The 20,454-nt window shown below is 39.8% G+C and overlaps 1 protein-coding gene across 5 annotated transcripts in view; it reads left to right on the top strand.

Moving 5' to 3' along the window:
- The window catches only part of CDC42SE2 (CDC42 small effector 2), an 83,172-nt gene that overhangs the window by 48,527 nt on the left and 14,191 nt on the right, over window positions 1–20,454 (top strand). For all 5 annotated transcript variants that reach the window (XM_027714428.2, XM_027714423.2, XM_027714429.2 and 2 more), the window contains one exon: window positions 869–1,192. In XM_027714428.2, the coding sequence (XP_027570229.1) occupies window positions 1,139–1,192 (54 nt within the window). In that variant the 5' untranslated portion in view covers window positions 869–1,138. The remainder of the gene's footprint in view (window positions 1–868; window positions 1,193–20,454) is intronic.

The raw sequence follows: 20,454 nt of genomic DNA, 5'->3' as shown, positions 1-20,454 counted from the left end.
AAGTGTTTGTACGAGTGAAGATACAGTCGTATATAGAATTATTAAGGAGTATGGATGTAAAAACTTCAGAGTACTTGTTATCTTGCTTTCTCTTAAAGTCAAGTTTATGATAAATTTCAAGATAAATGAAATCTCACAGGAATTTTTATTGCGCTCCTACTGAAAGAAACTGGAATGGAGATTTATCAATAAACAGTATTTTAGCAAAGGAATGGTTGGAATCTGGAGCCTCATTTGTTCCACTGGAGGAATTTTAGAGCTTTTAGGAAACAGTTTCAAACTCTACAATGTCCTGTTTTGAAGTCAGTTGTACGTGAAGCATAGGGTAGAAGAGAGTGGAAGGAGAATACATTGTGTAGACCAAGTCCAGCCATTTTGCAAATTTTTCATGTACATAAATTTTATTTGTTTCCTCAACATTTAGGAAAGCATCCCTTGGACTGACAATTGTGTGACAGGGTTGAGGTTATATACTATTTAAACCTCACACTGTGAATGGACTGAGTAACTTTTCCATTGAGAAATATGATGTCAAGAGGCACATTTCCCTAAGAAGTTTAAAGGGGTGTGTGGGCAAATTATCACTTTCTGAAATGACATTTGAAAGTTAAAAACCAATCAAAACCAAGATGACTGCCAAAAGATTGGATGCCAGTTCTTACTGTCACTTCATCTAACCAAAGCTGGAATGTAGGCCTCATATGGATTTTATGGTATATGCCATTTTTGGTAGTCACTGCAGAAATAAGCACATGACTTCAGTCTGTGATTCAGGATATTACCAACAAATTGATGCCGTGGGTGGCTGGCTGGGAGCTTGAGGTTCTGTATATTCTCTCTTTTTGATGTAATGTACTTCTCTTTTCAGGTTCACATAACGCTAGGGACCAAAGAAGCATACATAACATTTCTGTGGTGCTGGGATCAACCTTCTGAAAGAAGACTAAAATAACCTTTTGCCTTCAAGTTGTTTGTCCTGGGACTGACTTGTCTTTGGAGAAAGAGCTCAACAGAAAAAAAAGATTTTCACATTGGAGCCATTATAAATAAACCTGTTTGAAGAACTTGCTATCTGCAGACAGGCTTAGGAAGGTTGAGTCCTGCATTTCATCTGCATTCCCACTTCAGACTGTAAACAATGAGTGAGTTTTGGTTGTGTTTCAACTGCTGTATTGCAGAACAGCCTCAGCCTGTAAGTATGATATTGGCATTGCTTTGTTTTAATATAATTAACTACATTGTTCACATTTTCTGGTTTTCTTATGGCTTTTTAAATTAGTGCTATTTGACCAAACTTGGTAAGAATTAATTAACATCCTGCCTTGTTGTGGACAGAAAAAAGTCTGTTCTAAACTACTGTTGTACTGGTATTTTCCTGTCCTTAAGATCAGATCTATCCTTGAAAAGAGCTTGTATTTGTTTGAATTGAAGAGGAGGAGAAGAGAAGGGTGATGAGGGTGTAAACTGTCATCCTAGAGTAAATAACTTTTTAGTGGAAATCTGTAAATGTCCTGACTTCTATATGGCTGAAGGCCCACCTATGGGTGTGGCTAGATTATGATAGGAGAAGGAATCTGTTAAAAAGTTCGAAGTGAAATTCAGTCCTCCACTGCCTTAATTTTATCAAGGATTTCAGCTTTAATGGTTCTTGTTAATTTTTAGAGTGAATCTTTAAAGAGTGAAGGGATGCACTTGTAGTGTAAATACTTTTTCTTTTTAAGTGGAATTTGAAATGGTCGTTGTGTGAAAAACTACACAGCGAACAGTTGGATGAAAGAACATTTCAAAGCAGGTGTAAGAAAAACAGAAAAATTCTTGGGAAATGTTCTTGGGTTTCATATACTCTAAGTACCTTTAGAGTATGTTTCTGAGTTCAGTGCTGTTGGGAGAAAGTCTGCCTGCATGAAGGTAAAATTAACCAGGCATATGGTTAGAATTGTGAGAAAAATCCTTGTATGGTGGCATTCAAATTAAGTTAATGAATGTATAGAAATGACAGTGATCTTACCATTATGTGAAAAAAAGCCCAGTTACTACTAAAGGATGTGCTGGTATTACAGTGACCAGGAGAATCCCAGAGTGAGTAAACTCACGTTAATATGCTCAGATGTTAATATTTGGCTTTGGGGAAGCCAAGGGATTGAGGGGAAAAAAAAAAAAATCTCACATTAGGCGTTGTCATTGCACAAAACCTGAATGCCAGACTGAACCCTGGATGGCATGCAAATATTAAAGTGTGACCATTGCCATTTTGAACTAATAAGTGCAACTTCATCACAATCCTAGTGAAGCAGAGCTGTGGGAGATGAACTGTGAGAGACCAGCATGGGAAGCTGTGATCCTCTCCTGTTGCTTGTATACCATGCAATCCTTTAAAATGCTAGCTGCATCCATATGTAGCCAAAGTTATTTGCCTTGGTTTCCGAACATGTATTTGAATAAGATATGACAGTTCAAAATGTTTCAGGTAGAAAAACTGAATATTCTCTTTGGTTTTGAGAATCTCAAGGCTCAGTTCCTTACAGAGTCTTGACTCAAGCTTCACGATACGTTTAAGTTACTGCTCAAGAAATGCACATACATTAATATAGCACATGGAGATCTGTGGGTCATGACTCATGGAGCAGGTGGGAAATTTACTTCAAAAGTGGAGAAAAGGGAAGCAACCCATTTTTTTGTTTCTGCTGATATAGTGGTGTGCATTTGCTTGATAATTAAAACCATCCTTGTGTTTAAGATACAAATAGCACATTGCTGAGCATTGACCTAGTTTCTGAAATCTGCCTTTCAAATGCTATAGGAGACTTGCTTGTTATGAAGTGCCAAAATTCTTAAGGATGCATCTCAGAAAAAAATGGAATGTGTGCCCTTTGTGGCATGCTTGACCAAAGGCATTTAATTGTCCTTTCCCCTGTTGTGTTGTGTTGTACAGCCATTGTTCTGCCATACATTGTTGCACTAAGAGGGATGTTTAATCAGACAGGTGTACCTCTGAGCAAGTACAGGAACATTTTCTGTCTCTGACGTGTAGCAAAGCAGGTACTGTAAATGTGAGGCAAACTGGTAAACGAGACAAGTGGTGAGGAAGCAGTGTTTCCCCTGTCTCTGCAGGTGCCGTGTAATTGCATGTTTGGGAGACTTACATGCTGAAAAAACCTACTCATTTTTAGCCCAAAATACTGTTACTTATTGCCCTATTGTATCATAAGCTAAGTGAAACATGCAAACTTGCATAAAAGTTACCTGTCATTCCCCTGCTCTGCACTCAGCCTGTCAGTTGAGTCCAGTTGCTAAGGAGAAATGCCTAATCTGCCCAGTTTCATCCTTTTCCTGTGCCTTCTTTCATTTTAACTCCTGCATCTCAACTTCTTTGTGGCCTGCCTAACAGTGTCCCAGCTGAACTTTCATGGTCAGCCATTGCATGTTTAAGTGTACTTCTTCTGCAGGTGGACTAATATGGTCTTGTAGCAAGACCAACAACCAACCACCAGCCTCTCAAAATAGACCTTGAAAGCAGGAAGTTAACTTGCTGCTTGTTCTGATCAATGTTCAAAATGTTTCTTCTGTTTTTAAACTTATATTTGTCGTAGAATCATCATAGAATCATAGAGTTAACTGGGTTGGAAGGGACTTCCGAGATCATCAAGTCCAACCCTTGATCCAACCCTGCCGTGGTTACCAGACCATGGCACTGATGCCACATCCAGTCTCATCTTAAAACCCTCCAGGGATGGAGAATCCACCACTTCCCTGGGCAGCCCATTCCAATGCCTGATCACCCTTTCTGTAAAGAATTTCTTCCTAATATCCTGAGTCTGAAGTGACCCACAAGGATCATCAAGTCCAACTCTTAGCCCTGCACAGGACAGCCCCAAGAATCACACCATGGTGCCTGAGAGCATTGCCCAAATGCCTCTTGAGTTGTGTCAGTCTTGGTGCTGTGACCCTGGGAAGCCTGTTACAGTGCCCAACCACCCTCTGGGTGAAAAACCTTTTCCTAATATCCAGCCCATGCAGCTGCTGACACAGCTTCGTGCTTTTCCCTCAGTTCCTCTCACTGGTCACCAGAGAAAGGTGGGTCAGCACCAGAGAAAGGAGGAAAATCTTGTCTACATCATCAGTTGTCTGTCCATCCAGTTCCATGCCTGTTGTATAGGGGCACCTGGGAAGGTGAGGCAGGCTGGGAGGGGACTTGCCTGCCACCACGAACCTGCTTCCATTCTCCCCTGTCTCCTAGGTCGTCTCCTTCTGCTTGGTGGCATTCTCTGAAAGATGAGCTTTTTTCTCATTGTCTCTGGCAGTTGCTGATGTCTGAGACACCTTTAATGCCATGGATAGTGACGTAAATGTTAAGCCTCTTCACTAGAGGGGGAAAAAATGAAACTTCTAATAGTTGCATGTTTCTGTGGTATTTGTAGCATCCATTCAGCATCCATTGAGCATCCAAGGAGTTTCCTCCTCTCTTGAAATCCAGGGTGCAAGAACTGTCTCTACTTTCTTCTGGCAAAATCATAGCATATTGTATTAGAAATTGTCAAGTACAGCATCTGGTTTTTTTCAGCTATAGTGCACTTAAAATGAAAACTGCGTACATGCATGAGCCCTTTCAGTCAATTTTATAGAAGAACAATAAGAACGTATTAGTTACTGAATTTCACTGCCATTACTTCTCTAATAGCATACCCTAGAGCAGAACAGTAACAGTGTTGCAGTTATATACTAGTGCACTTTAAGGTTCCTTAATTCAAAGACAGTATTCAAGCGTTACCATCATCTTTCAGTGATCTGTATCGCGGCACAGCTTTTTGTCTTTTGTTGGTGCTAAATGGATACACCCTCCAGCTGTGAAACAAAACACAGATGTCTTAGAAAGCAGTGTTCTACTCCCTCTCCTAAAATAATACTTTGGTTGCTAAATATTTGGTGTATCCGAAACTGCATTACCCATGGTCATGGAAGGCACATGTTTGAAACTGGGTCTCTAAGCTTCTCTGAGATAGGGTGATGAATGAGGAAAACAAATATTCAAAGAAACAAGGGTAATCAGGGATGCAGTTGAAGGAAGCATGTTCCTGATAGTGTCTTAGGTCTTGCTTTTAAGTAGCCAGAGGTTTTTACCGTGGTAGAATACAAGCAAAAGCCGATGGAAGGTGTTCTTGTGTGAACTTCTTTTTTCTGGATTGATAACATATTTTTACCACAGTGAAGACTTCAGACAACCAGTTGCTTTCATATCTGTTTTCATGATACCAAGGAAGTGTTGTTAATCTCTTAATATCTATGTTCAGGTTTTCTTGGTTGTTTAAGTAGCCTGGATTCAATCACTTATGATCTGACCCAAACCTTTATTTTGAGAAGAGCAGCGCTTTCTGTGATTCCACCAGGTTTCTTACACCTCTCACTGATACCCTTTATAGGTTCTGTAAGCTGATTTTGCATTTCCCAGTGCAAGATCATTCTTCCCATGCTTTCTCCTTGTTATCCTCTCATCCACTGCTCGTTTCAGTAAACTGCCAAATCCTCACTACCAGATGCATCTCTTGATAACAGAAATTTAGAAAACCTTTTGTCTTGCAGGTTTTCAGAGGTGTCTGTGCTTTCTTTTATAGGCTGAGCTTGTCACCTACAACAGGAATCTGTTATTTTCCTATACTTCTTTTTTCCTGTTCTGTCCATTTTTAACTTGCAAAGTTAATTTTTGGTCTGAGAAGCCTTTGGTCACGATCTGGTGTACTCCCACCTGGTTTGGGCCAGAGCTCAGTATATCTGAGCTTTTCAGTTTGCTTTGACCTTGCAGTAAAATTGCTGCTCTTCTACAAAAGAATAAAAAATGGTTTCTTCCTTCTCTAGTTAATTAGTTGCTGTTTTGCTGCCTGTCTTTTGTTTAAATGATTCCCATTTTGTGTTTTGTCAGGAGGCTGTTATGGTTTTGTTGCAATGCTATGCCGTAAATGTTTAGTGTTTTGGAAAGTGAAGTTTGCTCAGTGTCTCTCTTGATGGATGAAAGAGGATTGAGAGATAGGTGGGGAGAGATAGAGTGAGGAGGCCCATCTTAAAATAGAGGCCAAAAATACTGCTGTATTTATCAACTGAACTGAATGCTGATTGTTACAGAAGACATAAACGATCTTGACCCTGGTTGCTTAAGGAAATTAACCACTGACAGATATTGTCAGCCCTAGCTTGCTTTCTGGAGGAGTCATAGGTAGAGCTAAGGACATATCTACAACTGCAATTTGTGCAACTCTTAAAAACTTGATCACAGTAAAGATAGTGAAGCATTCAGTATGCCGAAGAACTGCAGAATAAATCACCCTCAGTAGGCACACATAGCAGTTTTGGTCTTTGGTACTGGAGAAGTACTGATCCAGGCTCCCTCTTCAGTACAGCAGTGCTGTGCAAGTGCAGCTTCACGCTTAAAAACTCTAAAACTCAGTCTCTCTTTTTCATTACATTTGATCAGCCCACTGCATTCAGTAAGCCCATGAAGGACTCGTGTAAAAAAAGGTGACAACTTTAGAGAGCCATCATATTTCAGAGTTGTCCTACTGAGTTACATATTGAGCTGTCAGTTCAAATATTTCAAATTCCTTCTTTTTCCTATTCAGTGCTCTTGTTAGAAGTAGCTTGAGGGAACACCTTGTTGAAGGGGACAGAGTTAAATAAGCAGTAAAATGCTTGGCCTTTATTTCTCAAACCTGATCTGCTTGTGCGGCTTTCAGCCTGATAGAGCTGTTTTGGGTTTTTCCTTTTACCTTTAAATTAGCCTCCACGTGTCTTAAAATATCTGCTGTGGTGTTCAAGTATTAAAGTGTCCACAGAAAAAAACCAAAAAAGGTAGCATTTTTTATTTATATATAAATACCTGAATGAAAATTAACTGAATATTTTACGATATTTTATTATGGCTGTGAAATTTTTCAGCTCTCCCTTAGCTTTATTGACGCTGTTTACTTAATATAATGCCAGTTGATGACATGGAAAATAGCTCTTTGGGGAAGGCTGGAAAGGAGAATTATGCCAGCTTTCTGTTCCTGAGAATGTGTCTTGCCATTATCAACATACTTGAAGAAGGACGTAATACGCTTTTAATATCTGCAGGCTCTACAGAGCCCAGGCTTTCCACTTAAACACGGGGAGGAAGTAGATTGTGCTCTTTCTTGACCTGGATACCAGTGTTAGAGCCCTTGAATTGCTTGGTTCTCTTAAACCTTGAAATCTTTCAGTGAGAAGACATCTTCAAGAGCAAACCCACCCCCCCCCCCTCTGGTAAGAGTCACTGACAAAAGGAGCAGCTGCAAGAACTAGTTGATACTGCCTAGAAAAAGTTGATAGGTTTTTTTGCAGCCATCCTTGAAGACTTATGCTGAAGCATTTCTGAAATTACCAAACCCAGTGCAATTTTTTGCAATTATTTTTTTTTTTTAATGGAAGTTGAAGGTACAAAGCCCCGGAATTTTTGACGTGTCTTAGTTCTAATGCTTGGCAATTCAGCTGTTTTTTCCCTGTTCTGCTTTCCGTGTTGTAGCAGGGGAGATGGGCAAGCATGAAGGTTTAGGGGCATTTCTACTTGCCAACAGCTAGAGGCAGAGGTATTTTAGGCATAGTCTGGGAGATGTGCACTTTCACTGACACTACATGGAAGTATGCTTTGTGTTAGTGAGTAGAGAAGTCAGTGACTGCCCTGAAGCTAAGTGTTCAGCCTTTTAGCTTTAACTGTTTTCATATGAAAGGGTCTATTGAGACTAGAAGCTTCCTCTGCTGCTATCTTACTGTAAAAACACTGCTGTATTTTCATCGTAACTTTTCTGGAATGGATCTCAGATATTCTGTTGGAGGTAATTCCTAAGACTAGCATGCAGGTCACAGAATATGCATTTTTAGATGGCTGTTTTAAAGATCTCTGCCTGTACTTACATTTTCAATTCCCAACATGAGCATTTCACAATGCTGAAAGTTTTCCTTTTTCAGACTGTTCCTCAAACCTTTGGTTCTGCAGTTCCTGTCTTGACACTTGCTTATGCATGAGACATGCATGACAACAAACTTCTCATTTATTTATATTATAGCTATTCTTCAGGTATTCTCAAAGATCCTGAATTTTTAAGGTACACATTAAGCCACAGACTTTAATATGTAATCACTTGCAGTGATTTTCTTGCCTTCATCTTCAAAGTATCTTATCTGGTCACTTTAAAATGCTGACTTCTGTAATTCTGGGCTTATATCCTGCCACAGAGTGAGGAGAATAAAAGAGTGGAGCTTGGGCAGAAAAGCTGAAGTTTGAACTGCACGCTGATGCAGATTCAGGGAAGTGATGAATCTGAACCCATTAGGGTTTTTTTGGTATTCAAATAATTTTAGAGAGTTTTTTTAGCTACTTGGACATATCCTCAAGAGATCTGTAGTTTACTGTAGCCAGGGAAAGATAGTATCTCTGTGTTCTCTCCCTTAAATAAATGTGTGACACTGGGTGATTTGTTAACTGTCATGCTCTGAGAGTGTCCTCACATCAAAAGGGGTGAGGCTCGCATGGAATTTTTTTTAATAGTTTTACTACATTATCTCTCTTGCAATTGTAACTTCAGCTCATTCAGGCTCAGAAAATAATGTGGGTTTATAATATGCTGTCTTTAGCAGGCACAGAGTCTTCATAATTGTATGTTTCTCTTGCTTGTGATATGACTTTTTCAGTGTGAACATAACAACCCTTTATGTTCTGCTCGATGGTGTATCAAAAAGGACTACCTGGTTGATAATTTGCATGTTCTGGGATGCTCTCACATCAGAATGTTTTAATTTTGCCATGTCTTTGTCAGGACCACATTACAGCTTATCTGTTTCTAACCAAGAAACACAAAGATTGTTTCAAGTTAGTATGTGGCTGTTTTGTCTCCAGATAATGAGAAATTAATTGGGACCAAATTGTGATTTGTCTTCTAAGTTTGCCCAGACCAGCCCTTCTTTGCTGACACTGGGGTGGCTCTTCATGCTTTACAGCTCAGCCAGCTGGAGCTTTCCACCTGTGGAGCAGAGGTGCAGAGCTCATCATCATCATCACAGTGCATAGGAAAAAATACTGTTGCTTATCAGAGTCTGCATTCCCCCTAAGTTTACATTCATCTCTCTGAGGGGGATGTGGTGCAGCACAGAGCTTTGTGGTTTCACTTTGTTAAAAGACATTGTGACCTTTGAAAGTATTGCACTTACTTAAAAACACTTCCCGTGAGCACTGTGTGTCGTGACCACTGAGTGCCCTGGAAATTTGTAGCGTTCTCTTACTCTGGATTCAGACTGCTTTAAGCACAGGCTCAGGTCTCATCTCTGCTGAAAACCCTCCCAGTTCTGCCACTAATGCCAAGTTCAGGCCTTCTTGCAGTTCAGGCCTGACTCATTCAAAATGTTAACGTTGCTATGTCCTTGTTTTACAGCTGGAAGGAGTTGTTTGAAGAGCTATATGGTGGTCCATCAGTGGCTTCAGAGCCTGGGACCTTAAATGAAGAAAGAGCAGAAAAATTGGGACATTAATCTAATTTTGATGAAATGGATGGAAAGACTTCAACAGGATTTATGAATAGATGTTAATTGGGGATTACACCAGAATGATGGAATTTTAGAGGTGATGTCACAGTCAGGGTTTTCAAAAAGACAGTTGCATAAACTGTGGTTACCAATCTTTACCTCACCATGTACATTTGCTTAAAACTTGCCTTTTGGGGTGCTTTGTTAGTTTTGTGAACTTTCAGGAATTAAATTATCTAAAGAAAGCACACTTGGCTACCTTCAACTGGTAACTGAAGTTGTGTATCAAGGGAGTGTATTATTTAGAGAAGGAAATTACTATTATATGACACATCAAGTTCTTCTAAATGTAGGGGGCTTACAAGCTAAAATCCACTTCGGGTAGATTTCTTGCAAGACCACAGTAAAATTTATATAGGGCATGTCTTATTTAACTCTGTTTGGAACAAATATTACTTTAAATACAGCTTGCTGTACTCCACTTACTGAAAAGACCATTTAATTCCTAGGCTCCAGGATGGTGGTTAAGTAGTGGATTGCTGTTAAAATGGGGGAATGAATGCTGCTAAGCATATATTCCAAACAAATCTGCTAGGATATGTAAACACACACACACGTGTGTGTGCAGGTATGTGACAATACCAGGTTACTTGTGTTTGTGGTAGCAGCTTGGCATTGCTAAACCTGTAAAGAGAAGAAGAAATGCCAACACAAGAACAGGCATGCTGATATACAGATCAGCAGGCAGAAGAGCTCACAGAGCCTTTTATTTATTCTCCGTGGAAGAATACCAAATGCATACTTTTCCCTTTTTTAACATCAGAACGAAGCTTTGAAAAATGAAATTTCTCTAGGGTTTTTAGTGCAAAGAAAGGAAGATTTGAGAGAGAAAGAAAAAAAAAGTTACAATGTGTGTACTTCAGAGATTAAAGAAACAACACGAGAGAGAGAGAAGTGGGCCTGGTTAATTATTGCTGTTAAAAACTTTTAAAACCTGTAAAAGATTTCTAAGCCCATTATGCTGTGTGGATATTTACTTTTCTATAAGCTAACCATGAAGACAGTGTAAATCCGTAAAATGCTATGCAACCAATGCTTGGGAGGGAGAAGAGGTTATTCAAGTGGCCGTGGTAAAGCAATGTGGACTAAAATGACTGCTGGAAGGCTAGAAATGTAGTTTGTGTGGTCTTGCCCCTAAAGAAGTAAAACATGTGTGCATCTCAGGTCAGTGAGATTCAGCTGCTCTTTTTAATTCAGGAGTAAAATGCCAACGTTTCCATTATTAAAGGAGATTAATGTTCCTACACAGGGAAGATTAAGGAAGAGGAAGTTTACACCTTTTCATACATACACACCTAGATTAAAATCTGGCAAAAACCTGACTGAGCCGTGAAGACAGATGTGTGTTTAGCTGATTTAGTGGTTAAAGAACTGAAGGTTATGGGGTTTTCTGCAGGCTGCAGCACTCAGTGTTTTTTCCATATAGCAAAGACATTTTCTCTGATTTCTAAAAGTATTTGTTGGAATGTAAGGTTGGATTTTGGTGTTTAGTTGATTTTTTTTTTGTCTGTTTTGGTTGGAGTTTCTTGTTTATTTTGGGTTCTTTTGAGTGTGTTTTGGGAATAATATTCTGAACTGCAGCAAAAACCAACTGCCAGAGTATTTTTCTTGGTGCTTGCCTGGGATCCTGCTGATTGCCAAGATACTCTTGGATGTTTAGTAGTAGTTTTTATGGGCAAAAAATTTATTCTAGCTAGGTTTTAAAATGGATGATGCTACTTCTTGGTTACATGTACGTTATTTTTTTTTTTACTTTACTTACTTGATATTCACTGTGAACACCTTTTCTATATCTAACTAGGTTATAAAACAAGAGTTCCTAAAGTGATCAATATTCATTGTTATGAATCAATCTGCCATAACATTTTACAAATGTGAGGGCATCTTGATCATCCACTGAAGACAGTAAAATTATTCTCCTTGTGTGCTGCTGGTAACATGTTTCATATCAACAAAATTATGTTCTGCAATATCTTTGTCTCTTTCTCACTGTCTGTGAGCTTGACACCAGTGTAAACACTGTTTACTCTGTTTAGTCAGAGAAAACACAAGAGCTTACATCAGCCTGTTCTATCTCTATATAATAGGAAAAGTGACCCAATACCCTACAGTACCTTACATTACATAACAACTTACGTAATTTAGTGTTCAGGAATTAGTCAACTCACATCATTCTCCAGTGAAAATGAAAGAAAAGATATAAAGGGAATGAGAGGACTTTGTTTTGTTTTGTTGTGCTTGTAATTTTTGTCTAAAAAAGGATGCTCTGATACACAACTCAAAAACCTATTTTACCATATGGTTGTTTGCTGATCACTAAAATGTAAATCAAGTGATTGACTCTTACAAGGACCCACTTTTGAAAATAAGTAAATCTCCCAGTTGCCAGGTCTACAACCTCCGTCTGGGTTCAGAGAGTGAAGCCGAATCTTTTTCCCACACTGGTACAGTAAGTTTTCCATGAACAATCCCTCTGCTTCAGCTCACTGGAATTTAGTAAATAATTTGGTCATGCCCAAGAAGGAATAGAATTCAACTTGGGCTCTTAGCAGTGTTGGCTCTGCAGGCATTGCAGGGCTGAGTATTACTGACAATTTACTTGTTATGACCAAACATAGCAGACACTTTATGTTTTTAATGCCTAAGACAAGAAATGCTGTCGGATGCACTGTCTGTGGTATGGATCGTGCTGTTACTGTTCCCCAGATAGGCAGCCACATCTAAGTTTTGCACAGTGGTTTCTGCAAGTTTACGTGGTTCAGTTTGTTAAACAAAAATGAACTGTGACTATACAATCTCTGAACACTGAAGGAGTGGTCTGAAAATGAAGCCTGCAGGGAAACTGTTGGGAAGGGCAGAAACATTTGGGTTTCTCAGGGTTTCTTTCTTAACCATCACAGAATCGACCAGGTTGGAGAAGACCTCTGAGATCAGCAAGTCCAACCTTTGACCTAACACCACCTTGTCACCCAGACCATGGCACTGAGTGCCACATCCAGTCTCTTCTTAAATACTTTCAGTAGTGGGGACTCCACCACGTCCCTGGGCAGCCCATTGTAATTCCCAATCACTCTCTCTGTAAAGAACTTCTTCCTAATGTCCAACCTAAACCTCCCTTGGCACAGCTTAAGACTTCGATGTAGCTCTACAGATAGTTTAGGACAAAGAAAGATTAGGAAATAGCCAAAAGCTTCAAGTGGCAGGATTTCCTAAGAGTACTCTGTTGTCTTCTAGCTGTGCAGCCTTTGTGATCCTTTTTCCAGGTGACTTGTAAATTGGTTGTTCTATCCAGTAAGAAAAACCAGCAGCACTTGGGTAAAGTTCCTCAAAATTCTCAAAAATATTTGTAATGTGCTATTTCCAGACGTGTCAAGGGAGAGGTTAAAGAGGTTCTGAGTAGCTCTCTGTAGGAAACCTTAGAGGCACCACTGGTGTTTTAGCAGTTCCATGGTAGACAACTCAGAATACGCCTGAAAAGTGAGACTTTTCCTGTCAGTGCAATTCTTCTTGCCCTGAAGTATTTTGATGTAGTATACAGCTCTCCACAGTGTAGAGCTTTGCCTCAATTGAGAAGCATATGTCAATGTCTGCTCATGACAGCAGCTGCAGGTGGCTCCTCTAATGCCTCTGTCTATGGATATTGTCAGAACTTCAGGGAAGCCTGGTAAAATAGTGAACCAAGGTTGAGACACAGAAAACATGCAGGATATCTGAGAAGAAAATTAACTTGTGGTAGATTTTCTGCCTTGATCATGGAAGCAAGTGTCTGGGTGGTATAGCCTGGTGACAGCATGGCATAGGGAACTCTTAAATAATCTCATACGACCAACATTTGGCAGTTATCATGCAGTGGTTCAGAACTAATTTTTATTTTTTTTTATTGGCATGAGCTGCCATAGTCCACTGAAGACCTGTGTGTTAGTAAAGAGTCCCTGACACTTGGATTATGAAACACACAGTGGGGGTGGTGGTAATATTTTAGCTTAGTTGTTGGTGTTTTTCTTTAATTTAGGAGCAACATATATCCTCCTACAACAATTGCTATTCAATTCTGTGTTCACAGCTCTAGTTGTTGGGAAAATGGAGTTGTGTCCTGTCTTTTTAGATATCATATGATTCCATTTGCTGAAGAGTAAAAGGAAATATATTTACTCTAAAAAATCTACACTTATTATTACGCAGACGGTTCAGAAATTCCCAACCTGTAGCTCTTTAGAAAACCTGATTTTGCTCTGCATGTTTATTCCTCTTTCTGCTCTTCATTCTGACCTTAACTGCCAGTGGCTGTAAATCTGTTGCCAAAAGCTGATGTTGGTTGGCTGTATCTTGGTTTTGGTAGAAGCTGACTGCCCTTGTGGAGCTGGGAAGCAGTTGCCCTGAAGTTGCCAGCAATGCATGACCCTGGAGGAGTCTGAGAGATCTCCATGGTGCTCAGTGTTGCAATGCTAAATCTTCCTGTTTAGCTGACAAAGAAACATGCTCTCCTATTCTTCCTGTCGTAAGAAGCTCTGGCATATGGCTTTATTCTGGCAAGACCAGTAGATCTGACAAACTAAGAAAGCCACTATATTTCCCAGGTTTCTACAGTGAATCCAACTTCAGAATTGCCAGCAGTAGGCTGAGGGAATAGTATGAAATGGTATTAAAAAGTATGCAAGTAGAAGACATGGTAAGTCAATAATAGAAAATCTGCTTTTTTCAGGAATAAATTTATCATAGATAACTTAGTGCAGAAAACCTGCAAGACAGTGAGGGATAAGTTTGCAACAGAAATGGACTAGTAAGTAGAAAGGTTTCTCTGAAAGGTTCAAGCAGCCAACATTGCCTCTATAAATGAATTTGTGATATGTTTTTGATCCTACCCATGACTCTAGCAGTAAAGTATGAGTAGTGAATATATCTGAGACTTTGTCCTCTACAAAATGTCTGTGTCTTTATAGTGCAGATAGTGGAACAGTAAGGAGCTGTTGCTGCTACTACTCCTGAATACTTCTTTGCAACAACACTGGATTTAGAGTAGAAGAATTTGACAAATAAATTAGGAGTATGGAACACTTTCTGGCTTGATGAAATTAAAATAGTTAGTGATTGTTTACGCTCAAGACCTGTGGAATTGTGGCATGCCTCAGCAAGAATATTCAAAAGTGCCTGTACATGTTTGGAACTGGTGTTTTCCTTTCGAGGGGACACTGGACAAGGCAGTAAGGATTCCTTTGTTTTGCCAAGGAAAGCAGAACTCTCCTTGAAAGGGCTTCCTTTTTATGTTCCTTGTAATGAAATAGGTAGGCTTACAGTGCTTGACTAGTTTTCCCTCACAATGGCCTTTTTCTTTATTGTCTGTCTTTTGAACCTGCAGATTTGCAGTGGCACATCCTGTTGCTCTTCCTTTGCTGCTGTGCTTCCGTTGGAACTTGTTAATTAGCTCCTGATCAACTTCTCTTCTGACTTTGGGGTTTGTTTGCCACACTTCAGGCATAGGCTTTTGTGTTACTTCTCGGTGTCAGGTGTCTCGGTGTCAGGTGAATATGTCAAAAGCTGAGCAGAGAGCTAGTTTAAGTCTAAGTGCAGCTGTTGATGAGAACATTCCTGAAGAGTTGCTGGTGAACTACTCTTCCAGAGATGCTTCTGTCCAGTCTAAGTGTGGGCTTGGCATGTAAGCATCCCTAAGCATCCACTTGGCCATCTGTTGCTGAATTGTTCTGGCTGGTTGTTGTGTTGTCTTGTTGTAATTTCATGTGTAGTACCATCATTTCCACATCCATTAGTGGGATCACCTTTTAGATGTGTGACTTTTTTCATAGCATGGGAAGAACATGGGAGGCTGTTCCTGCTTCCCTTGCGTAGGTTCTGACTCCTTTTTGCCTTGATGTTTTAGGAGCAAGCGAAGACAGACTGTCAGATTATGGTGTATTTGGGGATGCACTTTTCCCAGTGACTTACCTAAAATGAACCAGATGAACAGATTTCCAACACTAACAGTCAGATCTGGGAACTTTGCACAAGTCTTCGGAGGAGCAAGACGTGGGATGGCACAGAAGGAAATTTGTGATTCCATGCTTATGAATGCTTCTCCCCTACTGCAGAACAGGGTATCTGAGGCCATGTGACAGCACTCACATGTGCTGAGGAGGTAACTTGGTCAGGATGCCTTTGGAGCAGAAAGGACAACCCAGAGATAATGCTGAGTTTACTCAGGTGACAAATAACTTCAGCAAGGAAATGCCAGTGGGAAGAGCACCAGAAAGGTCAGCAGTGAGGAGTGTTTCTCATAGACTGACACACAAAACTAATGGGATTTCTTCCCTTAAAAAATAGAAAATATCTTCATTCAGAGCACACTCATTTTGATAAAACTGCACTGAGAAGTAAATAGTACAGTACACCTTTAGAAAACCAGGCGAGTATTTAGGTATTTCATTGCATATGTATATAAACAAACAAGAAACTGCTGCTATCTGGGCAAACTGATGCCAGGTTTCTAGGATGAATACTCAGGGAGGTATTTAAAAGCTGACAAATTCACTGTGTGTGTGTGTGTTTGTTGACTCTTGAGGATATTGCTATTAAATGTTGTGGCTTTGTTTTTGCCTGTGGCGAAAGTACTAGGGATTCCACTCATTTCCTACTGCTGACAAATACCAGTGCCATAACTTGTGAAGATCCACTGTCTCCCACTGAGGGATTACTGTGAGTTGTGTACAGGGGTTTTCTGAAAATCCAAGGTGTGCCCTGATTTATTGTAGTAGTTAAAGGGGAATGGCAACGTTCAGGCTTGTGAGCACAATTTGGAGCTATTACCTTCAGTGCAGTGGGTGTTTTAACTATCTGGTCCAGAGACAGTGTTAGACTTACTAAGTGATTGGTTTTGTGTGGTGAGTGTGACTGAGGATCCTGTATCCACAGTGGCTGTTACCTGTTCAGAGGTAATATTTCAGTATATTTTATGTTCTTTTACTTCTCTGCAGTGGAGTTTGGTATGTGCATATCCTTCTGGTTTAGAAGATTGTACAGAGTGTACACAGAAGTACAGAAGGCTTGTGTGTGATGTACCTTCTGCAACATGTGTGCTTCCACCTAGGTGCAAGTGTGTGCAGACACCTGCATACACAGTACATAACAAACTTGTTTATATTAGTCAGCTGCCTCTAGGAAGTCTTATTAGAGGATTTGCAAGCATGAAAGGTAATTTCTCAACAAAGCAATTTCAATACACGGTGTATGCAAGGACACCCAAAGCTTTTGTTTTGTGTTGTAGCTGGGGAGTAAAGAGACATTCATTTGGCTGAGCAGGAGGGGCTACATGCAATCCTGACACATGTCCTCTGGAGAGCTACAGCTGTCATCGTGCTAGATGATCTTTCATCCAGCATTATTTCTTGTGTTCTTGTTGGGAAAGATCAGTGGGGAAAGGAAGGAAAGTTCAACGTGTTCTTATCGACGCTTGGGGATTTAATTTTTATCAGAAGCTATCAGAAGTTTCCAGAAAGTTTGTACTGTGGTGTGTCTTTACACCATCTGTTTAACCACTGTTTTATGTCGTTATGGTTTTGATTACTGGGGAGAATATACAGGAAAGTCAATTCCAGCCCACTCTGCTTTCTTCATCACCATCTGAAGTTAGAGACTTGGAAAGTAATCTGAGTGACAGGACACCTCTGGGTACCATCCAGTGCAATGCACTTGCTCAAGGCAGAACCAGCTAGACTTGGTTTTTGCAGGGCCATGCCCGTTTGTGTTCTGGGGATCTCAAAGGATGGACTTCTCGGTCCAGTGTTGGACCACCTACATAACTATTTATTGTATTTATTTGTTTAATCAGTATTTTCTATGTTGTAGCTTCAGGTTGTGGATTCTCAGGCTGTCACTGTGCAACTTCAAGTCTGTCTGTCTTCTGTACCCTCCTATTAGATAGTGGAAAGCTATTAAGACCACAAGCAGATGTCTCTTCTCTTCTTAAGGGGAAATAAACCCACTATTTCAGTCTCTCTATGCCCTGTACAGCAGAATTCTTGTCCTTTATCTGTGTCACAGGTCTGGTTCACTCCAAAGGAGCAGTGATTAACTTTGTTTCCAGCTGTGTGGGCTGGTAATAAGCACTTGATCCAAGCAACAGCTAACCTATTGGAAGTTATTCAGGTAGGCAACTGTAAGGAAAGAATTAATACATTGATGTTAAAGTCTGATCTTTGCTGAGATACTACAGCCAATATCACAGACAAGGAGACCAACAAAGGCCTTAGAAGGCTGGAGAGGGATAGTAGAAAACCAGTATTATTATCTTAGATGTTTCAAGTTTTTTTAATTTATGTTTTATTTTTTAAATTATGTTAGAGACATTAATCATCAAAAGTAATTAAAATTATTAGAAAGATAAGTAAGAATTATTTTTGTGGTACAAAATGGCAGCCAAGTTGAAAGTTCTAAATGTCATCCTAAAATTGTAGTGATGTGTATTTTTAAAAGGAGTATTTAGAAGTTATAACAAGGAGTGAATTCAGATTTACTGTGTTACTTAAAGTTGGTTTAAGCATCTGGAATGGAACAAATTCCCTTTGATGCGTGAGCTAAACACATTTCTTAAAAGACCTATTGTGTTTCAGAGTCATTTGACCTCATCTGGCAATTTTTTCCTGTTTATTTAGAAAACATAGGCTACAATTGCTAGTTTTGTCATATGATGACTAACATCATCATAATACAACAGAATATTGTATAAACAAATCAAAAAGCTTATACTTCAAAAGATTCAAGAAGGTGCTGAATTTTGTAAAAGCAGAGGAGCTGTTTGAGATAATACGCAATCCAGTTTGATGTATTAGTTTATGAAATAGATTAATTTGATGTGAAGTTGAACATAAGATCAGTCTGGAAGATTTGATAAAGTCAGCTTTGCTGCCGTGTTAGCTTCTTTTTCCTTTTACCTTTGTTTTTTTTTCTCTATATGAATGGAACTGCTAATTGTTTTGCCAAGGAGTTCAGAAAGCAATCAGATTTCGTAGTTCTTTTTACTTCCACTCCAGTCAGCCAGTTCATTCCAAGTGATTTTGCCACAAAAGCTAAATCCAGCGACCATTTGATAATCAGTTTATTAGATGCTAGTTGTAACAGCTTACATTATTTCAAAGTTTAGATCTTTTCAGTCCTGGATCTCCATTTCCTAACTCCTTTAGCTAGAGAAGTCATGAGACATCCTGAATTTTTGGAAACCTGATGAAAGCTCAGTGTGCTGGACGCCTGCTACTTGTCACTGTTGCTTAAGAGCTGGCGTGAAAACCTGTACTGGTTTCCTCCTGCATCTGTTCTGAGGAAGCCTTAGTTTGTAAGATCCTGAATCAGACAAGAGTCTCCAGGCAATCTGCTCAAAACCGCCCGTGTGGGAGACTGAGGAAAATGTGATGTTAAGGGCAGCAGCTTTGGTGTTTTGCAGTTGATGAAGATCACAGCCCTGATCAGATCATTATGCTGGGCTTAGATACCACATCTTACTGCTTTAGAACAAATCTGTCACTGAAATGTGGCTGTTTGGAGGGGGTGAGTGGCCAGCATTTCAATTTGCCTCACATATTATCTTAGCCGTGCTTCTCTCTGTGCAGCAGACCTTCTGACATGAAGCATTTGAAACTTACAGGTCTAGTCCTTCATCTCTGCTTGTTCAGAGAGGATGTGGGCTCCTGCGGTTCAAATGGTCATTGTCACTTCGTGGTTCAAAAAATGGAATTAAATGTTCGAAACTTTAAGCATATGCTAGTGCTTTCTGGAATTTTAACATTACTCTGTATGGTGCCTCTTCAATTTCGTCAGCTTCTCTACAAACTGCAAGCACTATACAAAAGTTGGACTTCGCAGTGTAAGTTCACAGATTTTAAAAAGCTGAAAAAAAATTGAAAATACAGTATTCAGAGAAACGTTTAGGGAGAGTGCAGCCTTTTCTTCTTCGAAAATATCACACTGGCTTTATGCTGATATTACACGTCCAGCCATTGGTTTCACAGTGTTAGCTTGCTACCTGATGGTCTAGTTGCTCGAGATGGGAGTGCATTAGCATTCCTGATTTATACACATACACGTTTTTTTTGTTTTTAACATGAACCTGTAGGTTCCTAATTAGGGAGGAAGGTGTGGAGAAATGCATCTTAAATGCACAAAAACAAATACAAGGGACACCATTGCCCCTACAGCCCCCTCATGCAGGGTTTGGTGAAAGACCCTACAGCCTTTTTAGGCAATTTTGATGGGTCACTATTGGGCACCCAGACACGTCACTCAGACCACAGCTTGCTATGAGAGACAAACAGCCATCCTGTGCACATGAGACTATTTTGGAAGCAGAACAGCATGTGTGTGGGAGGACAGAAAGCCACCCTCTACAGGGTGATGTGATACTTCCTATTCTGAGCAAGTCCCTAGCCCTTCCTTTGTGTTAGTCTGTGGAGGATCAGCTGGGTGCCACAGCACAGGGACTCTTTTGCTGCTGGTATTCTTGCAGAGCAGATATAAAAAGTAAGAAAGATCACAGAAGGAAAATAAAGCAAAGGATGTTTTCTCTCTTTTAGTTTCTCCTCTAACCATCCAAATCCCCCGTCTTGAAATGATTGACTATCTTGACTTTGATTAAATCCTTTCCTTAGATTTCTGTCTTAGCTTTTTTTTTTTTTCTGTCTTTGGCTTTCACTGCTTTTGAAGTTTCAGCTGAGTTCTTGAAAACAAAGCTAGCAAACAGCTCCTTTTCAACAGAGAGTAGTATCACTGAAACATTTAGTAGATCACTTTGTCCTCAGGGAAGAGTTATGAAACACCTATCTGGATTGGTGACAAAGAACCTGGAGAGTAAATCTGCACATTAAAAGAGTTTGCTTTTCCATTGGGTAATGC

Source organism: Pipra filicauda, unplaced genomic scaffold (genome assembly GCF_003945595.2).
Source record: "Pipra filicauda isolate LSUMZ 115617 unplaced genomic scaffold, ASM394559v2 scaffold216_size1298047_pilon, whole genome shotgun sequence".
Classification (NCBI taxonomy): domain Eukaryota; kingdom Metazoa; phylum Chordata; class Aves; order Passeriformes; family Pipridae; genus Pipra; species Pipra filicauda.
This window is presented reverse-complemented; position numbering and strand designations above follow the sequence as displayed.